The sequence below is a fragment of the Miscanthus floridulus genome, chromosome 8 (assembly GCF_019320115.1).
Source record: "Miscanthus floridulus cultivar M001 chromosome 8, ASM1932011v1, whole genome shotgun sequence".
NCBI lineage: Eukaryota > Viridiplantae > Streptophyta > Magnoliopsida > Poales > Poaceae > Miscanthus > Miscanthus floridulus.
Window position 1 is genome coordinate 151,416,570 of NC_089587.1, and position 13,894 is coordinate 151,430,463.

Consider the following 13,894-nt stretch of genomic DNA (forward strand, 5'->3'; position numbering starts at 1 on the left):
CGCGATAGAAGGACAAGGCACCATGGGGTTCTGCTACGCACAGGGAAGAGGAGCAGTTGGGTCCGAGCTACGTTGGCTAGCGACAGAGCAGGGCAGGGAGACGTTCCGTCCTCGCTGTGGATCAGTTCGCTCGCTAGTCAATAAATAAACCGCGATAGACAACTAAACACATGGGCGTCGCGTGGCTCTGCTGGCTGCGGCAGGGTAGGTAAAACGAGCGGCTACGAACGCGCAACATCATTTGTTTTCCAAAACCCAAGTTGCACTTTCATCTACTCGACTTGTACTTCAATTTTTATTAAAACCTCAAACACACATTCTATATTATTGTTGCTTTATAAAAAAACACTTTTCAAATTGACTATTGTTTATCGACACAAGCTGCGAGCGGGTTTTTGATTTTCGTTCCTTTTCAAACTAATTTTAAAACTAACACACAATCACAGCAATACTCAAAACAACATACTACACACTCACGACGTTCTTACCTTATCGATGGCATAATTTTTTTGCCCACATTATATATCATTTTAGCTCTCAAATATTCATTTTTTTCCAAGCCAACTATATATATTTTCAAACATGGCTAAAGCACTAAAGTTGGTTACTCGACATTTTAAATGCACCAAAAATCATGTTCTGAATTTTATTTAAGTTCTAATTACAAGTTATATTTTACTTTGTTTATAACAATTGTTTTCATGCTCAATCCAACAGAACAAGCCATTCGCCATTTACTTGCTAGAATCGTTATCGGACATTTTTAAATACTTTTACGCACTAAGTGAATTAACTCAGATATTTAGTTTAATCCATCAAAGTGAACCACATAAGACCCGCTCGTCATTCCATGCATGTTTCATAAACCTAAAAATTTATTGGTTGATTCCTCTTAGATCTAAATCTCGGTGCTAAGCAAGCTCATAACACCAGAGGTGTTATAGTTCACCCAGTCGATGGGCCAATAACCGTCACAGATAAAGAGGGATATAGAGCTGAAAAACGCTCCTACGGCCCATTCAGGACCAGGAGTTCAAAGGTTGGCCCACCGACGGGTTCACAGCCACTCTGGGGCACCCTTAGAGTGAGGAGTGGAAAGGGATGGGCCCACTAGCGGCCAGTACCTGAGCGCACAAGCGTTGTGGGCATTTCAGCCCATGTTCGAGTCTTGGTCGGTTCCCACTCCATGATTTTTTTCTCGAAGAAAGGCAACGAGCCCTTGGGACTAGTCGAACAGACTCGAGAACTATATGGATTGGCCACTGAGAATCTGAAGTTGGTCACCGGTTGACCCATGCCAGACCCCCATGAACGGGAAGCCAGGGCCCCACTTAGACTAGCCCGTTAACAGCTCACCAATCACCATGTTTTGTCCATCAGGGAAAAACGTGCCATGGCTCAGCCCGTCCGTTTTATCGAAAAAACGCTTAAGGGATGACGATCACAAAGACGAGCCGACCCTCGACCAGACCCCTGCTACGCGCGGGGCTCAAGGGAAGTCGGACTCATAAGGAGACCGATCGGATCCTAGGGGACCAAAATCAAGAACAATCTTTCTAACCTCCCGAATCCTACGGTTACAGGCCCCCTAGAAGACCGATCGAGACAAAAAAGAATTGTCGTCCTACCAGGGCACGTCGTGGGCTATAAAAAGAAGGCCGAGTCCCTCAGAGTCCTCCCGTCTGGAAAAGCCTCCAAACGAGTATTCTACTCCTCCGTAGGCTCGGGGGCTACTGTCGGGTATCGATATTAGGGATACCCAAAAGCAAGGAAGATAGCACCAACGCTGACTTCCCCAGATGGCTCGAGATGTATTAAAAGGTCTTGTCCAACCCCAAGGTTGTTGGCTCCGTCTCGCCCGACCCCTTGGGTGCGGGCTTCGTCTCGCCCGACCCCTTGGGTGCGGGCTCCGTCTCACCCGACCCCAAGGATGTGGTTTATGTCTTGCCCGACCTAGGGCTCCATCTCGCCCAACCTCAAGGTCGTGGGCTCCAACTCGCCCAACCCATTGGGTGCAGGCTTTGTCTCGCTCGACCTTAAGGCCACAGGCTCCGTCTCGCTTGACCTCAAGGCCACGAGCTCAGACTCACCCGACCCCTTGGATGCGGGCTCTGTCTCACCTGACCTCAAGGCCATGTGCTTCGTCTTATTCGACGGGGACCCATACCACCACCAACCACTCTAGGTCCAAGCGTATGGGCCTGAGTCAAAACTCTGACGCTAGAGAAGAGGCTGGCACGCCTCGATGTGACTGTGACCATGATGGGCCATACCTAGCGATTCACATCAAGAACAATGTTGGACGTGTCGGTGCTATTCTGCCTAATCCTCGTACGGACGCTGACAGGCGCATCAGTTCACCACGACGTCCGCCGGGACAGTGGAACACCATGACCGGCAGATGACGCCTGGGCATGGCGCCAATAACGAACAGGGCCATGACATGGAGTCGTCCCTGTTGACATCAACAGGATCAACGGGACCCGCATGAAGGAGGAGGACCAAGCAACCCTGGAAGCCTTCTTCTCTCTCTCGATTTTCTACTTTTCTTCCTTTGTAACCCACGCTTTCCCTTCACCAATAAAAGGGGAAGCATGGCGCCCCTACTTGGGGAAATCGGAACACAAAAAAGCACGACATGAGCACACAGTTGAGCAGCAAGCGAGCTCTCAGCACCCATTCACTCCTTCCACTAGAGACTTGGGATCCTCTCCCTCTCTCGCCTGTTTATAACCCCTACTGTAAATCAAGTGTCGATAACACGAGCAGCAGCGAACCAGACATAGGGACGTTCTGCCCGAATCAGTATAAACCCCTGTGTCCTCCGAGCACACCATCCGAGCCAGACGCGCAAATAGAAATTTACTCATCGGTGGTCCGAAAACACCGACACATTGGTTTGTGAATCACCGTTTCTGCGAGTCGGTACCAACTTGGCTATGGTCTAGCACCGTAGTAAGAACTGGAATATGAAAAATGATAAAATTATTCTGATTGCTTACCATCTGCTTGAAAGTAGCATAGGTGCTTACATAGAATGATTAGTTAATGAACTAATAACGACTGCTAATAAAATTGAATATAAGGACACGCGTTTAGTGATGCTTCCGTAGAAGCAATAACCCACAAGCCAAATGAGGCTTGCATATTCTTGGAGTCTTTTATTTTTTCTCCTATCAGGTAAGTCTTGTTGAGTACAATCGAGTACTCAAGGTTTTATTCCCCTGTTGCAGGTGATCGGAGGATACTTAGAGCTGACTCTTGTGTGTGGAAACCTTCTGGTGGGCTCAGAGAGGATTTCTTTTTCGCTACGACCGTAGTGTTTATTTATAACCTTTACTAAAGGTTTTTATAAGAAAAGATATAAAATCTGATAGCATCTCTTATATAAAAATGTCCACTATGTTAATGCTCCACCATGTCATTAAATTAATCTTGCTTCCTCTGTAACTCTGATAACATTGTTATATTCTGCTGTTATGAGCAATTGAGATAATATTCTGTTACTGTAATAAAGTGATGTAAGAAATGACTTAAGAATGTTATAAGCTTTATTCTCTCATTTATGATCCTGATGGAAAAATATGGATTTTTGAGTTTTTCCTTAGGGTGTGCTTGAAAGAACTACGTACTTTAGTGTCCTCTCCTGAGTACTTAATGTCTAATGGAAGACAAGTACTCCTGGGATGCATTGGATTAGGCGGTTCTGCCACACTACCACAACCAAATTGAGAAATGGTACACTTCAAGAAAAGGGTCCACCATGAGTCTATGCATGTCGCTCGAGGGAGGTGAGACGAACATGGGAGCTCGAATCCCCCGCGTACCCTCCCCCCACAGACAAACCCTAGAAAACAAAATGAAACCAAACTACAATTGAACCTACAACCTGAACATGAGTTACAAATTTGAGATGGCAAAATCACATTCAGATCAAACCAAAAGTAGACCACCACACAAAACAAACAATGAATAAGAACAAAAGGGGCGCGAGAGAACATAGGTCGACAAAACCTATGAACCGATGGACGGCTAGGGGTTCAAATCCTGGGAGGCGAAGGAGGAGGGGAAGGACTGAAGGGGCGTTGGGAAAGTGGCGGCGGGGCGCGGTACGGAGGTAATGAGTAGGGAGAGTTGGGACGTAGGTTAACGAGAACGAACCTAGGGTCACTGGATCCGGCGAGGCGGCAGGCGATTCTGACGAGCTGAGATGCAGCACTTGCGGGCGAAAGGCGATTTCGGGCTGCGGAGATGGACATCCGTGGGTGGCGGTCTGGACTCACCTGCAAAATGAGAACGTGGGGGTTAGATCCGGAGGGGGAGCGACGACGCCGGACGTGTAACCGGGTTTACCTGTCGCCGGCGGACGGGCGTCGATGGCAGCGGGTTTGGGGAGGGATGCGGAGTAGACGGTCGGCGCTATCGACGGCGACGGTGTTGCGAGGCGGGCAGGGACGAATCCGCTTATGGCAGCCGGGGCAGGCACGGCGAAGCGGAGGTCACGGCCGCCGCGGCTGGCGTGGAGGTGCGAGGCTGAGTGGCGCGCGAGCGGAACCCTAGTGGCTATCGGGGGAACGTGACGACGGGAGGGAGTGCAAAGCGGAGCCGAGGATCGGCTTGTAGATCGGCCGTTCGGCTAGTGCTGGACCACCGAACAGCTGGGCTGTTCAGCCCAGTCAAAACCGGCCTAGTTAGCCAATTAAGCGCAGCTGAACACACCGCAAGTTTCCCAGCGGATCTGTGCCGGGACATGCTTGTATCACAAGTTACCGGTTGATCATTGATGGACAGGCTGAGATCCTTGCGGAGTGAGCTCCTGCTCCGCGTCTCGCCAAGGCTTCGACAAAACGAAAGCCTGGGCAGTGGTGGATTGAACGAATGCCAACGCCAGCGCGAACAGTGACCGCGATCTTGAAAGGAAGTAGTAGGAGTACGGAGTAGCACTCCACTTCACCGGAGCGTCAAGCAATGAAGCTGCGGCGACTCCATTGCTGCTCTGCTCATCGCTGCGTGACCTGCGCCTGCTGTGGAGGCAGACGGAGCGGCGGGAAACAGGGCAGGCAGCGCGGCGCGCCACAGCCTACTCCTACAGAGCAGGCAGGCGTAGCCGCGTCGTGGCCTCGAGGGCTCCAGGGCTCCCGGGCTCGAGAGTACTGTACACTGCAATCGCAATGTGGACCCACCTTGTCGGTGGCCAATGGATGGCGTTACTCCTACAATCCTACCCGGCTCCGTCCAGAGCAGGACGAGCACGTCCTGTACTGTGATTGAGTGACTGCACTGAATTGATCCTACGTTTCCTTTTTCGAGCGCTAATGGCTCTGTTGGATTATCTTGTAATATGTCTTTTTCAGCTTGTTTGTTGCAACCGTATTTTTTTTCACGACAAATTAGTTGAAACAGTATTTCAATTTGTTTTTTCGGCGAGGTGAACTGGGCCTAACGATGCTTTCCCCCTTTTTTAAGCTAATTGCTGTTAAACTGACAAGGCACGCACGGTCGATTTGTCATCCGAGCGTGGGCTTAGCATCAACAAACTACTGCATTGCGACAATGAGGCTCTGTGGCTGACAGAACATTGGATGAATGTACGTGGTACAGTGGTAGTAGTCGTAAGTACAACAGCACAACAGAAGATGGATCAAATTGGAGAGCTTAAAATATCCAATTTGGTGTTACAAAGTGGAGTACAAGCACGCTGCAAAAGCGAAGAACCCATGAGGAGATCACCCACTAGCATATAGTATGCACACATTACGCCCAGATCACAGGCTTTCAGGTTTCCGTCTAACTTAATCATGGAATTATCGGCACGCGACGCGACCACAAAAGGTGAAAAAGGAGAACGAACGCTCACGCTCCTCCTCTAATCCACCGCCTTATATAGTTATTAATTAACTAATAATTAATAATAAGTAAAATGATCCCGGCCACATGAGCCCCACTAATCACTTTCCGGCCATATGGAGGTAAGGTACCTCGCTCACGTCCGCCCCGCCACGCTCGCCGACGACCTGCGGTGCCGGAACGCCTTGAGTGGGCTCGGGAAGTGCCACCCCCACCGCGCCCGCGCCCGCGCTGCCGCGGCTGCGGTCTTCGCCTCCACCGCCGTGGCGGACACGGAGCTGGAGCGCGGCAGCCCCAGCCCCTCGTCCTCGTCCTCCTCCTCCTCCTCCAGCTCCAGCTCCGCGCCCCCCTCCCGCGCCGCGGCCTTCCAGAACGGCGGCCACCCCCAGACCCGCGCCTTCCGCCTCCCGCCGGCCCCGGAGGCGGCGGGCGCCACGGAGCGGGCGGCGAACGCGGCGGAGGAGCCCGTGGCCACGGACCTGGAGCGCGCGATCCGGTGCTCCCGCTCGATGAGGCTGTGGACGCGGCCGACCGCGTCGCCGGAGGCCGAGGAGGAGGACGACGGGGACGCGGCGCAGGCGCACGGCCGCACGTGCGCGCAGTTGGGGCAGAGCCGGAGGAGGCGGTCCCGGAGGCAGTACGGGCACACCCCGCCGCCGGATCTCGCGGCAGGGTGCTTCCGGCACCTCCATTCGTCGCCGCCTCCGCCTGCGCCTGCGCCGGCCGGGGCCACCGCTGCCTTCTCCGCCTTCATCGATGCGGCGGCTGCTGCTTTGCTTTTCTTTCCTTGGTAGGCTCAGGCTGCTTCTCGCTTGCTCTCTCTGCGCGGGTGTGAGGGGACGGGCGTTACCAGCGTCGCTGTTGAAAAAGAGTGGGGGCAACGGCGTGTTGTTTCGGAGCGGGGAAAGTGGGCGTCAACTTACGGGTTATCTACGGGAGTGCCATTGCCAAAGCTGGCGAGCAGTTGCGCGGTGATCTTCAGTGGTTGAAGAGCAACTCCACAAACCGTCCTCGTACAATTGTTTAACTTTGGTTGCGTCCCGTTGACTCTTTTTCCTCCTTTCCTTTATTTCTACTACGTGTAAGTTTGTAACAAGGGAGAAGCCGCCGGCGAACGAACCGAAACGGGCGTGCGTGCAACAAATTGAGCCTGAGATCCACGCACGGGGCACAGGAGACAGCAAGCAAGCCGTGCTCAATGTTTCTTCACAGAATCACAGCTGGGAATAGGGTCACCACGTCGCTAGGGTCACAGCACAGAGGATCCCGGGTCGGGGTCGACAGATAAGGCTGCCGCCGCACGTGCAGGGCGGGAATGAGCCGTGTGGGGGACAGCAACGAGGGGACCGCATGTCGGTCTTGACGTCGTCACCGAGACGGCTGGCATGTGGCCTGGACCTTTTTTCGTTCCCTTCGTACTTGTCTCCAGCGAGCACAACCCAAAATACAGTCGTTTGGACAGTGCTACAGGTAAAAATTCTATACATATTTTTTTTTTCTTCTCCAATAATAAAATCTAAAAATAACTATTTTTATAAATAAGTCTATAGGAAAGAAGATACTCAGATTTGAGTTATGTCTCTCCTGACATTTAAAATGGATCTTTTCTATAAGTAATAGGCTATATGTATTGTATGAGAGACTTTTTTTTTTTCATTCTTTTATGCTTTGCTGCCCCGTCCCCGTGAGGACTGCGAGCTGCAGGCGTACAGACTACAGCGGCGCTGCCCGCTTGCTGGTTTCCTCGTTGGTGTCGTGCCGTGTCTACTGCCACACGCACGCGAGCGCGGTGCGGCCGCGATGTCAACGAATGTACCGCACGTGCGCTTGACAATTCTCGGACGAGCGAGCCGTTCTCTGTGTGGCTCGGCGTCTCGGCGAGTCAAAATTCAAACTCGAATTTATTGGGGAACTGGGATTAGTTCATTAGGCCGGTCTCATTAGCTATTTTATAGGAGTTTTACGCATATTAAATGAGATGCTCAGCAAAAATGGAATCTTTGTAGGATTTGAGGAGGGGAGACAGGAGAAACGTTTCATCCCCACATCACGACTGTGCACGGTTTCCTACTCCTTGGAAAGCGGACGAAACTAGCGTTGAGAGAGAGAGTTTCATCCCTACCGACCCCGTGCTCCAGGTGCTGCCCCAACCCCCAATCCTTCCGGCCCCGTGCGGCAGAGAGTCGAGCATCCTGCGGTCTTGCCCCTTGCGTCGTCCGTCTTGCAGCATAGCCGAGCAGCGCCACCGATGGATCTGGTGCCGGTTGGAAGCTCCGTGCGGCGCGCATCCGGCAAGGGAGGGAAAGGGCGCAGGGCAGCCGGCTGAGACTCAAGACGGCGTCCTCGCCTGCGCCGTTGCCGCCTCCAGCTTCCTCACCGGTATCCCAGCGCCGAATGAGTTCGTGGTGCCTCGCCGGGAGAGGACCTACGCGGCAACACCTCCAACAACAGCCATCGGCTTCACCATCCTCGCCAGCACTGCCAGATCCACAGCCAAATGCGCTGCCACCACCATCCTCGTTCATTTGATTTTTGGTTGCCGTACCCTCTTCTTTGCCATGAACTGAATTCGTCACTTCAGCTTGTTTGCTGCAGCAGTTTGCCCATGTCCACCAACTGTTCGTTGTTTTGCCTAGGACTTTTTGTTTGCAGCACAATATCTGTCAGTCTGATTGTTTCCAACGACTGAAAAACGCATGGACTGATCTATGTTTTTTCATCTGTTTTTTTTTCTACATATAGCCTACTATTTTTTTTATTTTGTCTCTGTTAAAATTAGTTTGTCAAGTAATTGTGGTAGAATTCTGACTGTGGTAGGATTTCGTTCATTGTCATTTGAACGAGAATACATCCTGCACTGTAGAAAACAATTGAATCGCAAGTGGCTACATAAAACATATGGTACAGTTGATCACAACACCATGTATACATTAATTGCTAGAGCTTGTCTATGAAATCGTGCAATGAAACTTCCCACTGAGAAGTCAGTTTCATTTGTTCATCTAAATCTGCAAAGCTGATGTGTCAGCTTTAGAAACGGTGAAATGAAATTCCCATTGTGACTCCCCCAAGGGCCGTAACATAAGTTGCCAATTAAATGCAGTTCTGCCTGTTCGATGGCGTCAAGCTATGACAACACCAGTGCTTCTTTCGGCGGCCGCGCGCGGCATGCGTGCACGCACGTCCGTGCAAAAATCCGTGCACGTCCGTAGGGTGGAGTACAAGTAATAAGGCCCCGTTCAGTTGCCAAAAAAAATTTTGCATAGTACATGTCACATCGAATCTTGCGGCATATGCATGGAGTACTAAATATAGACGAAAAAAAAATTAATTACACAGTTGGTCGAGAAATCGCGAGACGAAACTTTTGAACCTAATTAGTCCATAATTAGACACTAATTACCAAATACAAACGAAATACTACTTTTTGGGCCTAACTTCATCATTTTGGGAAAGAGATTCTTTGCCCGGTGTCCGGACAAACGCCACCATAATCGATTATACGAGGGAATATAATAGCATCTTCAAAAGTTTTTGTTCTAAAATTTACTCTTTAATAAATAAATTATTTATTTAGAGAGTTGTTTAAATAAAAATTATTTTATATCTTTGTACTCTCAAATGGTTTTTGTATATCTTGTGTGTATTCCAGAGAGTTATCTTCGCTTTCAATATTTGACTAACAAGAAAACCGGAATAGATGATGTCTACACTTGACAATCTAGTTAAAAAGATTGTTTGAGGTTTTTTCTGCCAAAATCTTTATCTATTACTATAGATTAGGTAGTACATAGGGAGCCTTTTAGAGTTCTCTAAATGACACTTGCTAATGCCAAGTTATATAGCCTATAACGGATTCCGTGGTGCGCAGTGCGGAACAATTAGCAAATTCATCAAGATTTCAGGGCCACTCTACTCCAGTGTCCAGCCAAGCAAATCCACGTGCAGACATGCCTTTCGAGTCACGCAAAATCTTTTTGGGGTCTAGGGGGCCTTGGAGGAAATCCCATTGTCGAATGGGCTATCAGCGTGCTCGTCATGATTGGATCCTGCCTCCAACGAAATTATCCAATTTGTTCTTCAAAGAGACCAATGCAAAGCCTCCCTCCACGTATGAGTCCACCAAATAGTCTTAAGATGCCCCCGTCTTTGGGGATGTTGAAAGTTCGGTCACTACCTACTGAACTTGTTCAAAAAAAAAAAAGAGAAGGTAAAAAAAAACAGCAACGTTCCTGCTGTGTCTTCTTCAAAATGCATTGCTAAACAATATACGTACTACCAACAAGGTTCTGTTTCGTTCATTCCGAACTACTCGCAGTGCGCAGCTCAAAAAGTAGAAGGCACGAAACGACAGGCACATCAGCACAGTATCACACGCCAGCGCATGCAACCACCAAGCCCAAACAAAATCACACAACGCGGACACGGTGGCGGCGGCGGCGGCGGCGCAGGCGAGACGCATGGTGGGTCTAGTAGCTGGTGCGCGGCGGGCGGCGGCACACGGGCACCGGGCCACGTACGACTACGTCCCCCGGTAGGTGCCGCGCGGCACATGGGCGACGGCCGGACCGGCCACTCGGCCCCAGTATTCAATCGCGAGACGGCGCAACTGCAACGCGCAGGAGCTGGCGGTCGGCGTCAAGCAGTATCCCGCCGACGGCGACGGCGATCAATTAGTCTTAGGGCCTGTTCGGTTTCCGGGGATTCACGTCGGAAAACCATTCTGGGGTTAGGATCGCTTATTTTATTTGTATACACCGGACTTCACCGAGAATCATTCCGGACAGGAATAACTGCAAACGAATGGACCCTTAGTCTAATCTAATCCCGGCTCCCCTCGACGGCCAGTACTTTAGTGGTCTTAGTCTCGCTGTCACGTTGTTGCTCCGCGTTAATTATTAAGCTCTCGTGGAAGAACTAGGTAGGTGAGCTACTTGACGAACTAACTGCACTGCACGGCACTTGATGATTAGGTGGAGAACTGGAGAGAGCAGTCGCTTCCAAGCACTATATAATCGCTTTTGATATACGTACGAAATTTTAGAGGTTGGTAGATCCTGTAGGCTCTTAGCTCCCGTCTACAGTGTGGAACATGAACGTGGTGGTCTGGTGGACACTGGACTGGACGGCACAGCTTCTGCGCATCTGAGGCAGGCAGTAACGTTGCTCCGATGGGAGAAACGATCATGGATGCTTAGTTACCGGTCACAGGCAAAAAAACACCGGAGAGAAGAACTAATACTACTCCTTGCCTCTGCTGTCACCATCAGGGAAGAAAAGTTAAATGACCGGGAGCTCTGAGCAGAGACCGGTGACAAACTGAACCTGCAAGCAACAAAACCGCAACTGGAGCGTAAACTGACTTCAGAGAAGAGATGGACTGTGCAAAGGCGGGTGGAACGCCAGCTCGGGACATTCCATTCCATCTGCCGCTGAGAGGCAAACATATGCAAACAAGAAACGTGCTGTTGGAAAGTGGAAACCATTTCGTACTGCACCCGGAATTGGACGTCTAACAGCTGCACTGTGCATTTATTCCCTACCAACAAGTAGCGGAACCAGCGACTTGGATTAAGCGAGCCGGACAAACAGAATAATAAGTTATAAGTGTGATAAGTATACATATAAGTATGTATCTCAATAATTTTTTTTTATACTTTTACATATGTAGTAAGTGTTTATAACGTTCAAATCACAATGTTACAATAAAACATAAGCAAATGAGCAAAATATGTTTTGGACTGTAATATTTATATGAGTATTAAAAACATTTCATTGTTCGACGCGCACGGGGAGAGGGGGGGGGGGGGGGGGGGGGGGGGGGGGGGGGGAGGTGTTGGTTGCCCCCCTGGTAGAAGGTTTGGACGATGGAACTATAACAGGATAGAAGGCGCGGACGATGCGAACTGTTATAAAAACTTGACTCTTAGGCGCAACCTCACCGAGATATTTCATTAAAGAAGCTTAAAAGGAAATCTCCTAACCACTAAATATCAAAACGAGTGGTATTTCTTTTTTTATAATAAGAAGTTGAACTCCCGTCCTGTAGCTCACGAAATAGCTCTCCTACTACTAGTGTGGTCCAATTTTTTTTCTTGTTTCGTTTCTTTTTTTTATTTTTTCTGTGGTATTTTTTCTTCTCTTTATTTTATTTATATTTTTTTATCTCTCATTAATTTCCTTTTTACTTTACTGTAATTAATTATTTTCTTTAATTCTCTATTTTCTTGGATCTTACAATGCCTAGAGGGCGGGGGGAGAGGTGAACAGGCGTATCGAAAAAATTTTACAACACAAACTAAAGTTCAATGTCAGCATCTATCGAAAGTCCCAACCGTTTAGGCTAGAACTTCCAACGGCCGAAAGTTCCGAATTAACTGGCCGGGAGTTCCGACTCCTACGTGAACTACGAAATTAGTGACAAAATGAATTTTGAGAATGAAATAGCTCACAACCCCACTTTCTAGTGGTTAGGTAAAGATGTAGGGTCACTCCCTTAGCGTCGAAATGCCTTCACTCCGTAGATCGAGTCCAAACCCTAAGAAATAGCTAGAGAGGGAAAGAGACAACCAATAACAAGTGATTTCAAACAATTCACAACAACAACAAGCACGCGTGATACAACAATTTATCCCGAGGTTCGGCAACCCCACAAAGGAGCTCCTACATCCTTGTTGTTCAAGTGACCACTAAGGTCGGAATCTCTTCCACCTCCTTGCCTATCTCAAGAAAACCAGAAAGATCACTTGAGTTCTTCACTAGAAATCAAGGGTAATACAAACTTCCCAAGTCTCTTGCACAAGATGGAAGCTCTTGGGTGACACCTAACCGGCTAGGGGCAAAGCCCCAAGAGTACCAAATGCAAATCTAACCGGCTTGACGAAAAAATCAAGTGCTCAAGCTTGCTTAGACAATTTTCTCACTCAATCCACTATCACTTCACTCAAATCCTTGAAGGAATCAAAGTTTTGGAGCAAATGGGAGAGGAGAGGGGAGCCTTGAATGCTTGTGAGCTATTTTGGCCAAAGTTAGGTCATGAGTAATGAGTAACGGTTAGAAGAGAGGAGAGAGGTATTTATACTTCTAGGCAAATTCTAACCGTTTAGATCTGCATCGGAAGTTCTGATGGTCGGAACTTCCGGCACCTATATTTACATACGGTCAATAGCAACGTCAGGAGAAAATGGGCGAACACGGCGAATGCTGGAACTCCTAACGGTTGCCGGGACTTCCGACGAACGTCGGGAATTCCAACGCGCTGCTAGTCGACAAGCAACCTGGCGGCTAAGTCTACAAGCGCCAGGACTTCCGGCCCTTGCCGGGACTTCTGACTCCCGGAACTCCAGGGACGTGTCGGAAGTTCCGACGACCTCAGTCTCAGAAAATTGATTCTATGTGTTCGTGAAGTGCTAAAGTGTCTCTCTTTTGATTTTAGTTTTACGCTTGAGCACTCTATCTTTCTTAGGCCACCTAAACTTGCATCCCTCTTTTTAGTACGACAAACCTAAATTCAAAAGCATAAAATAAGTACGAGAAGATCATTTGAGTTCGTCCGCCTTTTAAACTTCAAGAATTGAGGGAATTTATTTCATCCAAAACATCAACTTAATTCTTTCATGGGACTTAAAGCTGCAATATATCTCATAGATGCTCATAGTCCCTAATTTATATGTCATCAATACACCAAAACCCACAACGGGGGCAAATGCACTTTCATCTTGCTTTTGTTTCTTTTTAATTTACCTATTTTTAATGTTTATTTCATTTTTTATTTTTCTTCATTTCATATGTTTCATAAGATACAAATATACCGGTAAGACTAATCTTGCAGTGAGATTTAGGGTTGTTGAATTTACTTGAGATTTAGTAATGTTGAATTGTTGATGATGACTTAGCTCAACATATGTACATGGGCAACATGAACCTAAAATCCTGAAAACACATACACAAAGAAAATAAGACCACAGTGAGTGTGCACCGGGCACTTTATTAAGACATGGAAGCATAAAAACCTCAATGCTCGGATGATAGATTAATCCACCTCATC

The 13,894-nt window shown here is 48.6% G+C and overlaps 1 protein-coding gene across 1 annotated transcript; it reads right to left on the reverse strand.

The window, feature by feature from the left end:
- Positions 1–5,610: 5,610 nt before the first annotated feature.
- On the reverse strand, positions 5,611–6,831 carry LOC136473702 (uncharacterized). Its single transcript, XM_066471349.1, has one exon. It carries the CDS (start codon positions 6,599–6,601, stop codon positions 5,984–5,986), a length of 618 nt encoding a protein of 205 aa, XP_066327446.1. The 5' UTR covers positions 6,602–6,831; the 3' UTR covers positions 5,611–5,983.
- Between the last annotated feature and the right edge of the window lie 7,063 nt (positions 6,832–13,894).

Coding starts and splice junctions, on each gene's coding strand:
- LOC136473702 (XM_066471349.1), bottom strand. CDS start 6,601: ATGAAGGCGGAGAAGGCAGCGGTGGCCCCGGCCGGCGCAGGCGCAGGC.